General features: G+C 37.2%; 1 protein-coding gene across 2 annotated transcripts in view; it reads left to right on the top strand.

Moving 5' to 3' along the window:
• PRMT3 (protein arginine methyltransferase 3) overlaps positions 1-15488 on the top strand; it is a 54410-nt gene extending 38922 nt beyond the window's left edge. The window contains exons 14-16 of one of the 2 annotated variants that reach the window (XM_065635924.1): positions 4948-4998; positions 5201-5288; positions 14816-15488. In XM_065635924.1, the coding sequence (XP_065491996.1) occupies positions 4948-4998; positions 5201-5288; positions 14816-14925 (249 nt within the window). In that variant the 3' untranslated portion in view covers positions 14926-15488. The remainder of the gene's footprint in view (positions 1-4947; positions 4999-5200; positions 5289-14815) is intronic. The other variant, XM_065635925.1, reaches the window with a different exon arrangement.
• Positions 15489-17222: the final 1734 nt, after the last annotated feature.

Raw genomic sequence — 17222 nt, 5'->3', positions numbered from 1 at the left:
TGGCAGTAGCTCTTCATTGCTCCCAGGAGATCTTGTCACAGAGCAGGGGATGTGGATAAAAAGTGGGGGGGAGGAAGGGGATGAAAGAAGGATAATGAACCAGAGGACGTGACTGATGTATTAAAATGTTTAGGAAGGAAAAAAGAAGTTGAGTTGACTAGAGAAAATTATTTTGAAAAGGGAAGATCTTTGCTTGTTGAAATCTTTGTACATGTTAGGCAGTTTTATTTCCTATGTCCAGTCTTCCGCTTGGGAGCCAACAATAAGTATTAGCATCTAAGTCTTTAATTTCAACCTTAGGTGAGAAACTAAATTTTTTAAGCTAAAAGTTGGAAATCTGGCTTTGGATACCACTGTTAAACAGAAATCAGACATTCAAGGTGTGTTTAAAGGAAAGACTACTCTATCATGTTGCAAAGCAAGATTTATTATTCTGATCTATTTGGTTTTCGGTAGCTTCCCCTACAGTGATCGCCAGATTCTTATTCTTTTTAAAGCACAAAATTGTTGGGTTTTAATAGTGAGGGGTTTCTTTGTGATAAAAATGCAGCAACTCTGCCGCGTGGGTGACAAACATTCCATCTCCATGCTTGGGTAAACTCCATCAAAAGCACATTATCTCCCACTTCTGTGGCCAGCTGTCTAATTGTATTTGTTGTAGCCACTCACTGCTGGAACATGATACTACTGAAGAGCAAGAATGATAAATTACTCACTGTAGGTGATAGCGATGATGATAATTTTTAATTTCCTTGTTCCTAAGTGAATTGGTAAGGTTGCCTTTATGAGTTCTCATAAGGAGTTGAGCAGTCTCATTTGTTTTATCCTGTTAAAATGCTGCATGTAGACAGCCATTTTCTTTAGAAAAAAAGTCTTAGTATTCACATATACTGGAATTAAAATTTAGTCTTCTCTTCCCCTTTCACCTAAGTACTCTAAGTGGAAGAGTATAAATAAGGAATATGTCCTAATATTCATCTATTACATATGTTAAAGCTTTTTGTATCTTATTATACTTAGTACATGTTACGTGAATAAATGGGGGGAAAAAAATAGACTCAAGTTATCGGGGAGACAAGAAGAATTTATTCAAGACAAGCGAATGTTACTGGGAGGAAGTGCTGCTTTTGCAGCTTTTTTTTTTATCAGCGATGGATTAAGACCTTAAGCTACTTTACAGGAACTCTTCATCAAAACCCATTTTTGACAAAATCAGGTAGAAGTTAGTGCAACTGCTATTGTAATTTTAGGAATGTTTTATTCTTAGTTGTTGACTGAATTTAGTTGACCCTTACAGAATACTGCTCTGCAGTCTCAGTAATGCACATCTATTCTTAAGTATTTCCTTAGTTCTTTATTTAACCGTATTAGTTCCCTGGGGAGATATGGAGACTTTGTTCTGGGGTTGGAGATTTTGTCCCCATAGTCCTGCTTTTCTCCGGGCAATTTATTTGAGACCAGGAAGAATAATATTTCTGCAGTTTCCTAATATTTAACATCCTTTGAGGCTAGAGCATGTGTCAGGCTAGAGTTACAGTTATTTATTACCAGTTTAGAGGTCATTAGTTGTGTTTTCCTCTTCCATGGTATTTGAGAGGCTGGCACTTGAAAGATTCTTCCAGAGAAGGTTTAAATTCTTGCTGATTAGTCATTGGTGAAGTTGTAAATGAGCTGTCAAAGGTGGAGCAAAAAGATGAGGAAAACCACAATGGAGGAAATAACTGTTCTTATGCTTAAAATAAAATAGAGACAGAGAGACTAAGGCAGTAGTTGTAAAGCATCATCTGGAATTTATGGGGGTGTTATTTGCTTGTTCCTTTTCCTTAGTTTGCCTTCTCATTAAAAAAAAATGACACCTTTAATAAAAATCTGACCAGCTCTGTATTCCATATTAATATGCTTGTGTCTGTGATTGTTTCTAGCATGCCACTTGTGAATCATTTTTTCCCCTTATATTTTGCTTCTTAGCTGCATGTTAAATGTTACAAGAAGAAGGGAGGACTTAATCTTACTTCACACTGTAAATGTTGGAAACGTCTGTCTTTGTAATGTTGCATATTTAATAGAAGTTTATGATTGACTGTTATAGCTGCTGCAATTTGTGGTAGTGTTCAAAAGAGAAATGAAAGGAAAATGTTTTGAACTTCACTTTTTACAGAGTTATTTCACTGAAATGTACTTAAACATAGACGATATGTATTGTGCATTTCAGCATAAAACCACCAACAGGTAATGAATTTTTTTAAAAAGTGAAAAAGTAAGAGAATATATAAATTCCTAAAAAGAAGGTAGTAGCCGAAACCACAATTTTATGGCTAGTTTTGTATTATCAGGTTATTTCAACTTTGATTTGTGTAGGTTTTTAGATTTGTGAAATTTGGTTTTTAAATATACAGGGCTAGTGAATGTAGATAAAATTGTAGAAAGCATCATCTGCCTGTACTTCACTTCTGGCTTTTTTCTTTCTCTGTCTTCTCCCAAGATGTTAATATGGGAAACCAGATCATTTATGTAGCGGTGCAAGGCTTAGCTAATATACCTTAAGAGTGGGCTCTTTTTTCGTTTGGTGTAGGGTTTTTTAGCGCTTTCACTTGGGAGTATTGACATAGGCTTCTTAAATGCAGTCAGAGATTTTAGTTTTTCATAGCTCTTTCAAGGAAGACTTCCTAGGTCTTCATGTAGAAGCAGAAGTTATAACATTTTATGTCAAGCTTTTCACAAAACATCAAAAGGAGAAATAACTAGAACTGTGGTGAAGCTTTGAATCCTCCAATACTTTGCCAGTGACGTGGCAAAGAAAACTTTGTGTTAGAGATGCGGTCTCATTGACTGATTTTTATTTTCTCAGGGTAGTATGTAGGGTGTTTCTATTACTTCTTGCTGCCAAGTTTATAGATAATCACATCCACCTTAGCTATAGTATATCTGCTTGGAGCTTCTAGCTTTCTGGTCCAAAATGTAGCTTGACTGTCTCATTTTCTCTGGAAGCCAATCTTTTTTCCCTCAGTTCTTCACGTATTTTTGTTGTCTCAACCTTGTTTTCCTTTCTTCAGTAATCATATCCTAAGTCTTATTTGTAAACATATCAACAGTATTGACCTGATGATTGAAAAATATTTGTATGACTTAGTGGGTCTCTGTCTAATGTCCAGAAAAGATTGTGCATCAATAACAGTAGTCTGGGTCAAAAAAGCTTTGTCAAAACCTTCTCAATCTTTACTCAAAAAGGCATATTAGAGACAAGGCTGTAATTCACTTGGGAATGAGATTCTCAGCATTGAGTGATAGGACTTCGCTAAAGGGATAGAAGAGTCACAGTTTCCAACATCTGTTCCTCATTTGTCACAAAGGTCCCTCAGTGTCTCCTTGGTTCTTTTTCTTTTTTTTTTTTTTTAAGAATTTTTGCCCACATCGGAATTTGGAACTTTCCAGGCTTCTCTGGAGTGTCAGTAAGTTAAAAGCTGACAAAGGCACATTAACACAGACTTACATGCTTTAAGATGTATTCACCACTGTGTTAGTGAAATCTGTTCTGGATTTAGACTACAGAAGAAAAATACCAGAATGGTTTATCAACCATTCAGATCACATATTTCATAATGATAAAACCCTGTGCCATTCAGTTTTTCACCTTAATTTTGTAAGTATGTGTGACTTTTTCCATCACAATCCATCTCTCGGTCAATATGAAGGACAAGCTACAGAACTTGTCCTTTGTAACTACTCAAAACAACTCATTTCCTAGACTTAGACCAGGAGAAAAACACTGGTGCTATGAAAGAAAGGTTGTAATCAGTTGTTTGCAGTGAATTTTCATGCCGTGGGCTTGCCATCATTGAATTTGTGTGCATCTTGTTTGAATGTACAACAGCTGACGTGGGGAGAATCCCCTCCTGCTGCCAGAGGGACAGAGAGTCCCCAGCTTCTGTATTTAGAGTTCCTCAAAAGCTCTATTCCGGGTCATTTCTTCAGGCTGACATGTAATAGAGAAGCGTAAGTGCCTTGGGCCCACCATCTGATTTGCTTTAGCCTTTTCCTAGGAGACAGTAGAAAGCAAATAAAGGTGAGCGTGAACAGGATTTCAGAGGAAAAACTGCGGCGTTGGTGGTCCTCTATGAGCATCTTCCGGTTCTTAATTTGAATTTCTGGGACTCTCACAAGGCTTTTTTGTCAAAAAAGCAGGACAGTATAACTAGTAGTGTTGATATACTGTTTTGTGTGCAGACATTTTGGTTTTCTTTTCCTCTTCAAGCTGAAAGAAAAGTCCCGCTAATTAATTATGCACTGAAGAGAAAGGTTCTTTGAGGTTAAGAGTAGGATGGCAGGAGGAACAGAAGAAGGAATCCTGTGGAGAGTTACTATTAGACACTATTAACTGCTGAAAAGGCCAGCATGAGGTATTTGTGAATCTTTTTCCTTATCTGTGTGTGTACTAGAAGAAGAAAAATATTAATATTCCCTGCTTGGTTATGCTGTGCCTCTGTTCACAGGCAGCTTTTATGGAAAATGATGTTAATCCACGCAAAGAGTGACACAGCATGCAGGATCCTTCTGTATTTAGTGAGGGTCATGGGAGTCGTAGAGGACAGGGACTGAACTTTATGCTTGTGGGTTTGCACATCTGAAAGTCTGTTTCCTCACATGTTATTCTAGTTGCAGTTAGGTTGTGCAGGTTATTTTTGAAACTCGGACTAAAATTGGATATGTCATAAATGCAATTACAGTGGGCTGAATATTCTTTAGTAGAACAAAGGTGTGATGACAGCTTATTTTCTTGCCTTAGGATTTCTAGCATGCTCCAAAGCATAAATCTAAGCTTGTTTCCATTATTAAGGGCTTGAAAAGGAATAGAAATCCCAATAAATGCACATATTAATTATATACTTTTTCTTGAGCGTCACTGTTATTCCTTTATCATATTTGTGTTTTCCTCTGTTTTCTTAATAGGCAGTTGCTGGTTATTTTGATATATTTTTTGAGAAGAACTGTCACAACAAGGTGAGTATTTGGAGTTACGTGTTTTAAAAATGTCTGAGAGATTAGGGTATTTTTGAGTTTTATTCTGCCTCAAGTTGTTTGGCAGTGAGTCTGATTTTTCTCTAGCAAACACTTCACGTGCATGTGTGTTTGGTAATTGATTGATGTGATGTGATATCAAAAATGTTGTTCTTAATCAAACTCTTGAACTCTTCCATTGCAGGTCTTGTTTTCGACTGGTCCCCTGTGTGCCAAAACACACTGGAAACAGACATTATTTTTCCTGGAGAAACCAATTCCTGTAGAAGCAGGTATATTTAAATTCAGTTGTGGTACAACAGTGGCTGTGTTACACTGCTGTTATCATTAAATTCAAATCTTAAATACTTGAAGAATAGCGTAAGTGTTGAAAAAAAAAAAAAAAAGGTAAGTCTTTCAGCTGCTGTTAAAGAATTTTTTTTGTCTAAGCAAAGCAACAGGAAATATATATATTCTACAAAAGTCACGTAAAAATACATATAAATGTCTGTATATGTATATGTAAGTGGGCATATGCCTTATACTTAGCTCTGTACTGTAATTTTGATGAGAAAACTTGTGTATCAAAACATTTCTGAGGCAGAAAAATATAAGACCAGAAAACTGCTATTAACGTTATTTTAACTTTAACATTACTAATGTTCTTAAGTATCGTATTTGTCAAGTGATTGCACAGGAGTTTTTTTGTAGCACTCCTGAATTATACTCTATTTGTTAAATAAATAATGAATATATGCAAGGGTGTTGTACCTGGTACTGCAGGATTACTCCGTAAATTGAAAACAGTTTCAAAGAACTCACAACCGTGAACTTGATATATTGAAATATGGAAGACATTATTTTGGTACACTTTAAATTTTTATGAAATGCATAAGTACCATAATGTGTTTCACCTTGAATTTGATGCAGGTAAAAAGACTTTTGTTGTCACCAGGAATAACCCAAAATTCAGATGATAAGTTGTTGATGTAAGGTTTTGAAGACTAAAGTGATGCTTGTTAGTGGTTTTAATTGGTTCTATTTGGTAAGCCTTGAAAATACATTTGTATGCAAGTAGTCAAATATTCTGTGCTTTATAGACACAGAAATATGTCCATGACCCTCACAGGGTAGTCATGCAAGAGGCTGGACATAGAACAGGGCAAGATTTATAAGTCTTGCGCTCTTATGCCTGTGTAACTGCACTTTCTTTCAGACTCTCCAAGTATTTTTATGATCAAAGGAAATAGTTATATTTTTATGCTTCTTTATTTTTATTACTTTGCCCACTTAACCTCTATGTATTTGCTCACCACTGTTGAACTCTTAACCAATGGTGAATTATTCATATTTGAGGGCCATTCTTCTTTACAGGCTAGCAGGACCTGCTGATCGGTTAATAAACTCATAGTAATATATGGCCCCAACCTGAACAGTTTATAAATAGACCAGACATATGGGGTGAAAGCATACAAAAACTTTTCTAGATACTGCAAAAGAAACTGGAATCAGGAGACTTAGAGGTGCTGTAGAGGAGTATTGAGGTAGATGGAATATTGTGTCTGTCTTAACAGTCCTAATTATGAATGTACCTTGGTGAAAGCAGCCTTTGCACTCAATTGCTTTTGCAGTCGCCCCTTCTAGCTATCAGCCATGACAACTTCTTACCAGGAGCTTCTTTCCTAAAGGTACTATGATCTGTGTTATCTGACAAATCGTTTCTCTCTTTCATGCTTTTACTTTATAGTCTTATATGCAAATAAAAATTATTTTATTTTCTTGGGTCCTGTCACTTCTTAGGTGCACATATGCATTGGTGCATTTGTACTTGGCTTGTGTTGAGTTTCTTCTTCTAGACAAGGCTGGCCAAGGTCTCCTTGCCGCAACTCATTAAATTTCAATGTCATAGAGTGTGAAGTGAATTTTTTTGAAGTGCAGTGACATTTGTTAGAATATGCACATTATTTAATATTACATAGATCATTTGACATTTACCAAATGTGTGAAATTAGTGGGAGATGTGCCTGACTCTAGAACTCGAGTCTGGGTGCAGTGACTTTCTGAAGGTAGCTGCAGAAACGGTGTGCTTTGAAACAGTGAACACAACCTAGTTGACTTTCAAGATCACTTTTGCTCTAACTCCTTCCTTTTCCTTTAGTAGCTCAATTCTTAAAGTTATTCCTGTAACAGATCTTGTTACAGCTATGCTTCTCTTTCTGTCGTCTTCTCTTTGTAATTACTTAAGGTCCCTTTTCCCATCCTTTTACCCATTCTGTCTGGTTTTATATTTTATATAAAACCACCACTTTAGTCTAGGATTCTCTGCCTGTTATTTCTGGTATTAGAGAAGATTCTGAGATAAACTTTTGATGTCATTTCCTTTTCCTTTGTAATCCAAGTTTTAACTTCTGTGCAATATTTGTTGTCATTAATGACATAAGCCCATCAGGGCAGAAGGTGTTTCCCCAAACTTAGATAGTTATGTTGCTTAATTTAAGTGATTTTTGTTGGCTGGTTGGTTTGTTTGGGGGTTTTCTGTGTGTGGTGTGTGGTTTGGTTTTTTTTTTTTTTTTAAACCATTCTCTCTGACTTGGGTCCTTCTCCTTCATTGTTCCAAAACTCTTGTTTCGTCAAGACATCTTACTATAAGTACAGATTTCCACATTTTCCATTTTTTCATATTGTGGGTTTTTTTCCTTTGTAAAAATAGTGGCTCAAATATTCATCTTGGTAATTTTGTAGTTAAATATATGTGATTTCTTCAGTCTTTCCATTTTAACAGCTAAACAAACTGCTCAAACTTCTTTTGCAATATATGTAAAGTTGTGCTTCCAGGTGTTTCTCATCTGTCACAGGTTAATGAATTAGCACTGCTTGTTACTATCTTACCATGTGTTGTTTCTGCCAAACATGTTGGACAGAGCTCCACTCCAAATGTACTCAACTTTGGGGGAAACTTTCTTCAAATGGACTTTTCTCAATGCAAGTTAACTGAAGAAAAAAGTAACTATATTAGATTAAGCACGTTTGTATCTTTTGAAGGCTTCAGTTTTTATGCCCATCCCTGTGTTTACCAATATTCATCAATCCTCTGTATAAATTCTTAGAATAAGAAATGTATATATGACACTGGGAAACACAACAAAGATGACCTGCTTGTGACTAAATGTATTCATGGAACCATTTTGGTTGGAAAAGACGTATAAGATCATTGTGTCCAACCGTAAACCTAACACTGGCAAGTCCACTAAACCATGTCCCTAAGAACCTAATCTACGTGTCTTTTAAACCCGCCCGGGGATGGCGATTTAACCACTTCCCCGGGCAGCCTGTTCCAATGCCTGACAACGCTTTCCGTGAAAAAAAATTTTCCTAATATCCAATGTAAATACCCCCAGATCCCTTTCTGCCAGGCAGCTTTCCAGCCACTCTTCCCCAGGCTGTAGCGCTGCCTGGGGTGGTTGTGACCCAAGTGCAGGACCTGGCACTTGACCTCATACAATTGGCCTCAGCCCATCGATCCAGCTGGTCTAAATCCCCTTGTAGAGCCTTCCCACCCTCCAGCAGATCAACACTCCCACCCAACTTGGTGTTGTCTGCAAGATTGTTTGAGTCAGGACAAACTCTTTTCATAGTAAATACTGGAAAATGAATAAAAATATTATTTGAGTCTTGCAATAATCTGACCGGTGTACCCATGGTGATATTTGCTTTCGTTATTTTAATAGGTTGTGAAAGAGGAATGTGGTGGCATAAAATATATTTAAAATGTTTTCCTGTTTTGAAAGCTTTTTTCAAGCTGGGCAGTGTGTGGTGTTTGGGGTTTTTTTCCCCCCAGTAGAGAAAAATGGTTCCCTCACTTTTCTAATTCTCAGTAAAATAGGAAAGCTGTCTTAAAGTCTATCAGATGCTTTATAGCTTCTGGGAATATGCCTGAAGTGGTTATAAAGCACTGATTGTATTTGGATTTGCTCTGTAAAAGAGGTTGAGCTTACAAATATCTGAACCTGCTGGGTATTTAACAGGGAAAGGCTCCTTTATGCCATGGCAAAATTGTTTTGTTCTGCAGTGTGAACTAGCTTATTTTCTCAGCTGTTTGATACCAGGTTATGTGTTGTAAAAATAGATCTATTTTCTCAGTCATAAAAAAGACTGAACGTTTTGATCTCTGTTCTAGTAATAACAGAATCAAGCCGTTACGAGCCAAAAGATGGGGCTTGAAACTAGTCCTCTGTCCTTTGCCATCCGTGCCGCAGCCTGTGCTGGGTGTGCGATGTTTGCAAATTTTCTGGGATGAAATGGGAGAGGTTTCCCCTAGATCCAAAGATCTGGAGAGTGAGACAATAAAAGTTACACCTAATTAATACTTCTGATTTGCCACTAAGTTTCATCTTGATACCTAACTATGGTAGACAGCTTTGTATATAGTTTTAATGGCTAATTTATGTTGATTTGGTTTAGAGTTAATGTGAGAGTGGAAGATAATCTTTTATTACTTAGGTATTATGAAAAGGTAGTTTTCCTCCTCACAGACTGTGATGAGAGACTTGAAGCTGGTATACAATGAAGTAAAACGAAATAGTGTCAGCATGTTGAATATGCTTTAACTGCTTAGCAAGCAGTAAAATTAAAGAAACGGGGAAAAAGCCAGATGATATTTTATTGCCATAAAAACTGGGTTTTCTTAGACAAAAGAGTATTGTATTGTAGACTCCCTACAGAGGAGAAAGCTTCACTTAGCAGCCCTTTTAATAGCTTTTGAAAATTAAAATTGAGAGGCCAAAGTAGTATCTTTTTCTTATTCATGGTCCAAACATAAGTATTTTCCTTTTGTTGTTTGTTGAAATATTCCTGCTATGTTTCATAAACAAAAAGTTGTATACAGAATAATCATCCTTATTTGGTTGTCTCAAGCATTTACTAAATAAATAAAATGCTTACAAATATTATTTTAAAGGGCCCACAGAATCTTTTCAGTCGTGGTGCGTTAAGTTAAAACCCAGATATGTAGGCAAGCAAATTCTATTAGCAATAAAACAGCATATTGTTGGCATTTTGTGTTCTTGATATCGCCTTGCAGTGGAAATAAAACCTGGATTTGTTTTCTTTGGTGCTAAAAGGCACCAGCACAGCAGAACCAAAACCGAACTCACATGGCTAAGCCCCTGTAAAATCCTCGATTATCTTTAACTCCCCAGTCTCCATAATTGGGTAGCTGTGAATTTACAAACTGAAAAATGTTAATTTGTCTACCTACAGAGCTTTGTTAAAAATGGGAAAACAACACTGGCACAATTAATCTGTCTGAATGTTTTGATCTTATACTGAAATACTTCAATATTGTGTATCCCAGATGGATAATTTGGTTCCTAATTGAGATTTTAGTGTCTGTTTTGCCTGTCTACAGCTGCAACATGATGTCTATAGAATGCTGTCACTTGTTTACTTACAAGCGATACCTCCAAAAATGATGCTAGCTTTTAAAATGTAGTAGTTGTTAAAACTTGAATGTTGTGGTCACACTTTAATCTTGCGTGTCTTACGCCACACCTTTTGAAATCTGCAGTTTAAAATCATCCTTCGGACTTTCCAGAACCATTTCTAAGTGCGTATTTCAGGCACTAAATTGAGATAATCTCTTCCCATGGCTGTTTTATGTCATTGAAAGATAATAGAAGTCCTGTATCTAGACAGGAAAACTTGGATGGACTTCTTGTGCCGTTCTGTGCACCTCCCTTTTTAAGTTGCAACTGCAAGGTGATATGGATCATACAGCAACAACAATCTATTTTTTTCAGAACTGCTGAGAGAGAAAGATTGGGACACAGCTATACAGTTTAGGATCTCTATTATGAAAACTAGTGAATTAAGACTAGTTCTAGGTGAGTGAGTTTGGCTTCTACAGCTATACACTTTGGAGGACCATGTATCTGGTCTTTCCTGTTCCCTGTGGCAACTATTTCTGGTACCTGAGCTATCTTTGGAATCTCGGACACTGGCAGGGTGTGCGTGTTGTCTTAAGTAGCCATACAAGGTTGTCTTACCCTACTCAACAGCCTAGTTTGTCTTGGGGAGTCAAAACATCCAATTTGGTACAAAAAAACTCCTCAGAGAATGTACTCAGAGCATGAAAGGGAAGGACAGAACCTCAACATAGTTTCAGAAGAGGCCAAAAAGTGATTCAACAAGAGTTGGCAAACTGCTGCTTAGTTTATAAAAGCAACCAGCCAGTGGAAGAAGGATGTCTCAAATGCTTTTGGTCCTACCACAAACAATTTCTGTCTCTCATTGTTCTTTTTCATTTTCAGAAAATAGATGGTATTTGGAAACTACTTTCTAGCCAGGTCTTCCAGAGTAATGCTTTTGAGACTTGTTTTTTTGCGTGGTTTTTTTTGGTTTTTGGTTACATGCGAGACCTCAGTGCTGCATGTGATAGTGGTTCAAGTTAGTCTAAACTAGAGTGGAAAACTAGATAATGTTTAAATTGTCAGCCTCAAAGAAGGACAGCCTTGTCATGGAGAGCGGTGTCAAAGCTTACTGCCGTGGAACTGTGAAGGCACATATGAACCACTTAGAAGCTTGTGGTTCTTACAGCGTAGGAGTTTTGCAAAGATACTGCTCACCGGCTGTTAGGTAGTTAAGGTTTCTTTAGCCCAAATCCACTGCAGTTTTCTAGCAGCTCTCTTTGAAGCAATTCCAGTGAGATCTTTCGTAAGGTTCTTAAATTTTAATGGTGTTCAGAATAAAGAATGTTTTGAGTACCATATTCTTAACTTGTCTCACTGTTAGCTTCATAAAGCTTTTCCACAGGAAGAAAAGAAGGAAACCTGAAAGACCTTGATTACTGGCTACCTTCAGTATCTCTTTGCATCTTTTTGTGATCAAAGAGAAAGAGTACAACAAATTGTACTGAAAGGTGGAGTAGTTCTTTACATTACAAGTTCATTGCCATGGATCATTTTGAGCTTTAAGCAGATGTTATGGATATGTGTACAGGAGACTGCATGCAGTCTTTGGGTTCAGTCAAATCCTTTCAGATGAATCAAGTTATAGACTAAAAAAAATATGGTTTACGGGGCCTAAACACTCTTGGTGATGGAGGCTCTTGCATGGAGAAGTATCTTCTCTCTTAACCTGCAGGCTTGCCCTTTGCATGATTGTATTGCACAGACATAAGATGAAAGATGAGTGTGTACAGCTTCACTGATGGTAAAAGTCAGAATCAAAATAAACCGGTTTGAGTGTTCAGAGCGCATGTATAGGGTTTACTGTAGAGCGTGTAATCAGCAGTGGGTCAGTATGGACCTAGGGCTGCCGTTTTTCCTGTACTAGCAAGCTCGTCCAGCATTTCTGCTGAATTCTTTTTTTTTTTCTTTTTGGAGACAAATTTCAGGGCTCCCCAGGGGATAATAAAATTGTGGGAGCGGGATCGTAATGGATTCAGTTTTGTCCTAATCAAACTGCAATGGCACTGTGTGGTTTACTTGCATTCAGCTGAGCGTGATAAGAGCAAGGTGATGCAGCTGAGTCCCCGGGACGGCTTCCTCCAGGCAGCTCGCAGGACAGCACGATGCTGAAAAAACATCAGTCATGGTCTATCTATGTGACATTGATTAATTGTTCAGAACTGCCTTTCTGTGACTTGGTTGCACTGCTGTTGTTTGCTTCGGCCCTCAGAAAAGACTGTTTAGAAAAGCAGCTTTAATGTGGTTACTGCGTAAGAAATAGCTGAATGGAAAAATGGAATGCTTTGTTTCATTAACTACCTTTACAGACAGAATCTGAGGGTTCTGTTCTATGAAGTCAGCTTTAATTTATGGAATTACATTTAGACTTGTACTTCATTTATTGTGTTGCTTTGTATTAATGTTTTAAATGGTAAGGCTGATGTATAGATTAACTTAAATCATGGAATTTTGGTTCTCAGAAGCTCTTTAGTCTTACTGAATGTCTTAAATAGTTATTCTAGGATGTTAAAATATATCAAATCATTTTGCAGCAGTTCTGAAAATCTGTATGTTCAAACTAGGTTAAACTTCTTAGCTGGATAGAAGCTGTAACGCCCTTTTTTCTTTGTCCTTCTATCTGGCAAATCTCTGTTTAAATGATCTGCGAAACCATTTTTGCAATTCTTTGCAAATCACATTGTATTATGTCCATCATGTGTGTCCTAATAATAAAGCTGGACAAGAATTGAAGTGGAATCTCCAACTGTTAAACTATGGGGGAAAAAAAAAAAAGCTTTTTTTTTTTTTTTAGTTTCTTGCATAGTATTCGTACCACAGTCATTCTTGTTGAAAAGCTTTCTTTGGTGTTTATACTGCAGCCTTTGACAAAATGTCCAGCATTTCTTATTTGTAACATGGATCATGTGTCAATTTACTGTTTGTGGGTGCAACTGAGAATTGTGCCAAATGGAGAATTCTAAATTTCTTACTGAAGTTGAAACTGGGTTAGTTTACAAATGGCTGTTTGTTTTCATTTTTGCTATAAGAATCTTGAAAATTTCAACTTTTAAAAAGCCGTGGTTTGTTGTTACAATCACAGTAAGTAGTGAACACCTGGGAAATACTTTGGATCCAGTGAGATAGAAAAGTAGTAACAGTGGTTGGTGTGAGGGATGAAGATGAACGTTTAGTCCTGTGTAAGGTGTCAGAATGTTGCATGGCTATAAGGGCTTTTCACATCTTACCCATAGAGTATGTTTGTATGACAAGAAAATGGACTGTCAGATCATTAAATTGGACTTAGAGATCCCCAAATAGTCTCGTATCTTGTATATGAAATGTCAAACATCTCTTCCTTGTATACATAAGTTCCTAAATTGGCACAGCAGGTTGAATTTTTCTCATCATTTATTTCAGAATCTGAAAGTGGTTTTACAAGCTAGAACAGACCTTTGAATTCTGTAAGGAATAAACGTGGAAAAACTTGATGTGCTGTGGAACTGTAGCTGCTCTTGGAGTGGAACCAGACTTGATCAGCACAATCTAGGACAAAATGTTAAACATAGAAACAACAAGGCCTGGAATTTCTCTAGGAGGAAAGCTTGTGCTTAAGTTTATGAACACTGAAAGTGGCGGCTGTGTCTCTCCTTGGGGAGATGTCTCTCAGCTCTTCTGTGTCAAGGAGTTCTCTCTGGTTTTAGCAGAAGCCCACACAGGCAGAGTGACGTGGTCAGAAAAGCCTGATATTTTGTTTTACAAACTAGTTAGAGCTTAAATGAAATACAGTTCAATTATAAATCACGTGGCATCTGAAGTAGAGAGTTGTGTGGTTACTTGGTTTTACTCAGCGTTGATCATAGTGATGCATTATTTGCATAGTGATGCATAATTAAAAATTAGGGAGCTCAGCAAAGGAATTTTACAGACTGGCAATTTTGCATTTTTTATGCTTTTGTGTTATTCCTAATTTTGTTTCTTCTTTCATGCCCAGAAAGCTATATTCAGGAATTTAAAGATAATTTAATTTATATCACTTCATGAGTATATTGGTATTTTAAACTGGGGCGAGGAGGTGGGGAATAGTACAATTGTAAGTAAATAATTGGCATATCAGCTCTTTGGTTGGGTGGTCTGAGAAGCAGAGCATCAGACATAACTCAGCACCTCACCAGGTTGAACAGTTTGCCTTAACCTTTGTTGTTGAGACCATTGTTTAGAGCTTCGAAAGCACAAAGGAAGCCTTTGCAGCTTGGTTTAATTCTGATTAATTTGGAACAGATTCTCATGCAACATAGTGGTATGTAATGTATCTTTGCTGTTCCTGTGTGTGATTCAGTAATGTTAGTATACTAATTTCCTTCTTTCTTTTACAGGAGAGGCCCTAAGAGGGAAGATAACAGTCCGCAAAAACAGAAAGGATCCACGGTCCCTCTTCATAACCCTGTCAGTGAAGGACACCCAGCAGACCTACAGCCTGCAGTGAAAATTCTGTGCATATAACTTGGGGAAACATCAAATTGGAATGTTAGATTGAACTGTGGGCAACTGTTTCTAAATATCAAAGAATGGTCAGCTCTTGTATTCGTGTATGCATACGCGCACACAAGAACATGAAAAGTTTCCCTAGAATTGAGAGAGTACTGTTTAGATGCTTTTGCACTGGGATATGGAGACTGACAAAAAAATCAGATTCTACTGTTTCACGTGATGTGGGGAAGGCAAGACAGATGGTTTTGGGTTACGTGAGACTGCCAGGTGAGAGAAATCAGATTGAAGTCTTGCTGTGAGCAGCAATAAATATGATCTCTCAATACTTTGTTTTTTATTCTCCAACTGGCAAAATCCTTGTGCAATTTTTTTTTTCAGGAAAGAAGCAGCTAAATCATGTGCCAGTGCACCTCAGCAGTAGCTGGAAAATCCCAGTGGGAATAAGTTTGGAATTCCAATTGCAGGATTGCAACAACAAACACTTTATTTTTATTACACTTCTATAATTAAAAAGTTGTATCACATTTCAGTTACATTTATCTAAATAAATGAACCAAGTATGCTATATAATGCAGTTGCCAGTTTCCTTGTTTTCGATGTAATTGGAAATTCTTCTACCTATCCAGTGATGACTCATTTATTTGTGGCTACAGTTTTTTCTATTCTAGCCTATTGGAGCGTGAGTGGATGGAAGTGTATATTTTAGGAGCTTTAGGAAAAATACCATGAACAAATAGCAGCAGTTGCTGCAACAGTGGATTTAGTTTGACTGCTTAAAGAAGCAGACTATGAACAATCAAGGGTTGACGTATGTCATGTTGTTTAAACATTTTAAACTGCAGTAGAGTTGGAATGGAGTGTGACAGCATGCAGTTTGTGTGCTTGTATTGTACATGGATATTTGTGTTGAAAGTGGTTTCAAAAATCATTTCAAGAAGCAAAGATGACAGTGTTTTGATGGTTGTCTCTGAACTGCTGTTAAAATAATGTTAGGACCTTTTTTAAAGGACTAAGACAAGAAGGAAGTTCTTTCCCTTGGCATCTGCTCCACAAAGTTTGGATAATTGTATATTAAATGGGGTAAAATACTTACTCTGTTGCCTCTAACTAAAGAGTGTTACCAGTGGTAATGCCAATTTGGCAGAGAAATGGAAACTTGTATTCCAAAATCTGAGTTTCTTCTGCAACGCAGCAGTTGATTTCATACAGTAAAGGGGGCATTGCACAGGAAGTGACAGTTCCTACAGTGCTACTGTATTTTCAACTGAAAAAAGATTTGTGGATTTTGTTTCGTCTCACCGCTTTTATCCTCTCTTGTGGAAACGTGTGGCTTACTAATTTGCATCCAAATAATTTCCTTGGCTTGGAGGGGGTGCGGATTCTTTCCTCTGCGAAAACTATTGAGTCACCATTGAACTCTTGTATGTCCCAATTAACATCTAGATGTTCAGGAGCTCAGCTCACATATGCAGCTTAATGGGAGTGTTCAGGTCCTGAGCACTTAGTCTGGTTAACTCATTTTAATGGTCTAAATAAGGGCTTGACCACCCATATTGACACCTTGGCTATTAATGTTCACCTAGTAATAAGTATGAATTCATCGCTCGCCCTGATTTTTAGAGACTTTGATTTTATGCAAGTGGGACTGCACACATTTTATAAATTCTACGTATTTTCAGAATTTTCAGTATAGGCTTTGCTATAAAAACTTAAATGAGACAATTGCACACACAAAAAAAAGGTGCAAAATTTATTTCTCAGGAGTATCTGACAAGTCTTAATGCTTGGCAGTGTTATAGTTGATGTGTAAGTCTCTGATCTGCTAACGTTTTTCTAACTTGGTGACGTAGATTTCTTTTGAAAGTACGTGGGTTATCTTTGTTCAAACACTTGAGCCTGGTTATCTGAAACTAAAGACTGTTCAACTCTACAAAAATTGGCCTTGTAGATGAGACGGCAGCAGTTGGCATTGGACTGATCAATGGAGTTTGTGATGGAGTTACCAGTGTTAGATAGTAAATAGGCAGGCAGGGGGGATGAACTGTGAACTTGGTCCTTTGCCAAGAGGTGCTGTAGAAATAGAGGATCTTGACAGACTGAACAAAATTCTCAGTACTATGGCAACTAGAAGTTGGAAGAATCCGTGTCTTTTTGATCATCTAATATGTAGTTGGCCGTGAGAGCTTCATGTCTTTTTAGTGTGACTAATACTTGGACGTATTGGTGTTGGACTAGATGATCTTGTTGAGGTCCCTTCCAACTGTAATTTTTCAATATTTCTATGGCTTCTGT

Source organism: Caloenas nicobarica, chromosome 5 (genome assembly GCF_036013445.1).
Source record: "Caloenas nicobarica isolate bCalNic1 chromosome 5, bCalNic1.hap1, whole genome shotgun sequence".
Classification (NCBI taxonomy): Eukaryota; Metazoa; Chordata; class Aves; order Columbiformes; family Columbidae; genus Caloenas; species Caloenas nicobarica.
The sequence above is the reverse complement of the archived record's forward strand: the minus strand, read 5'-3'. Positions and strand labels throughout refer to the sequence as shown.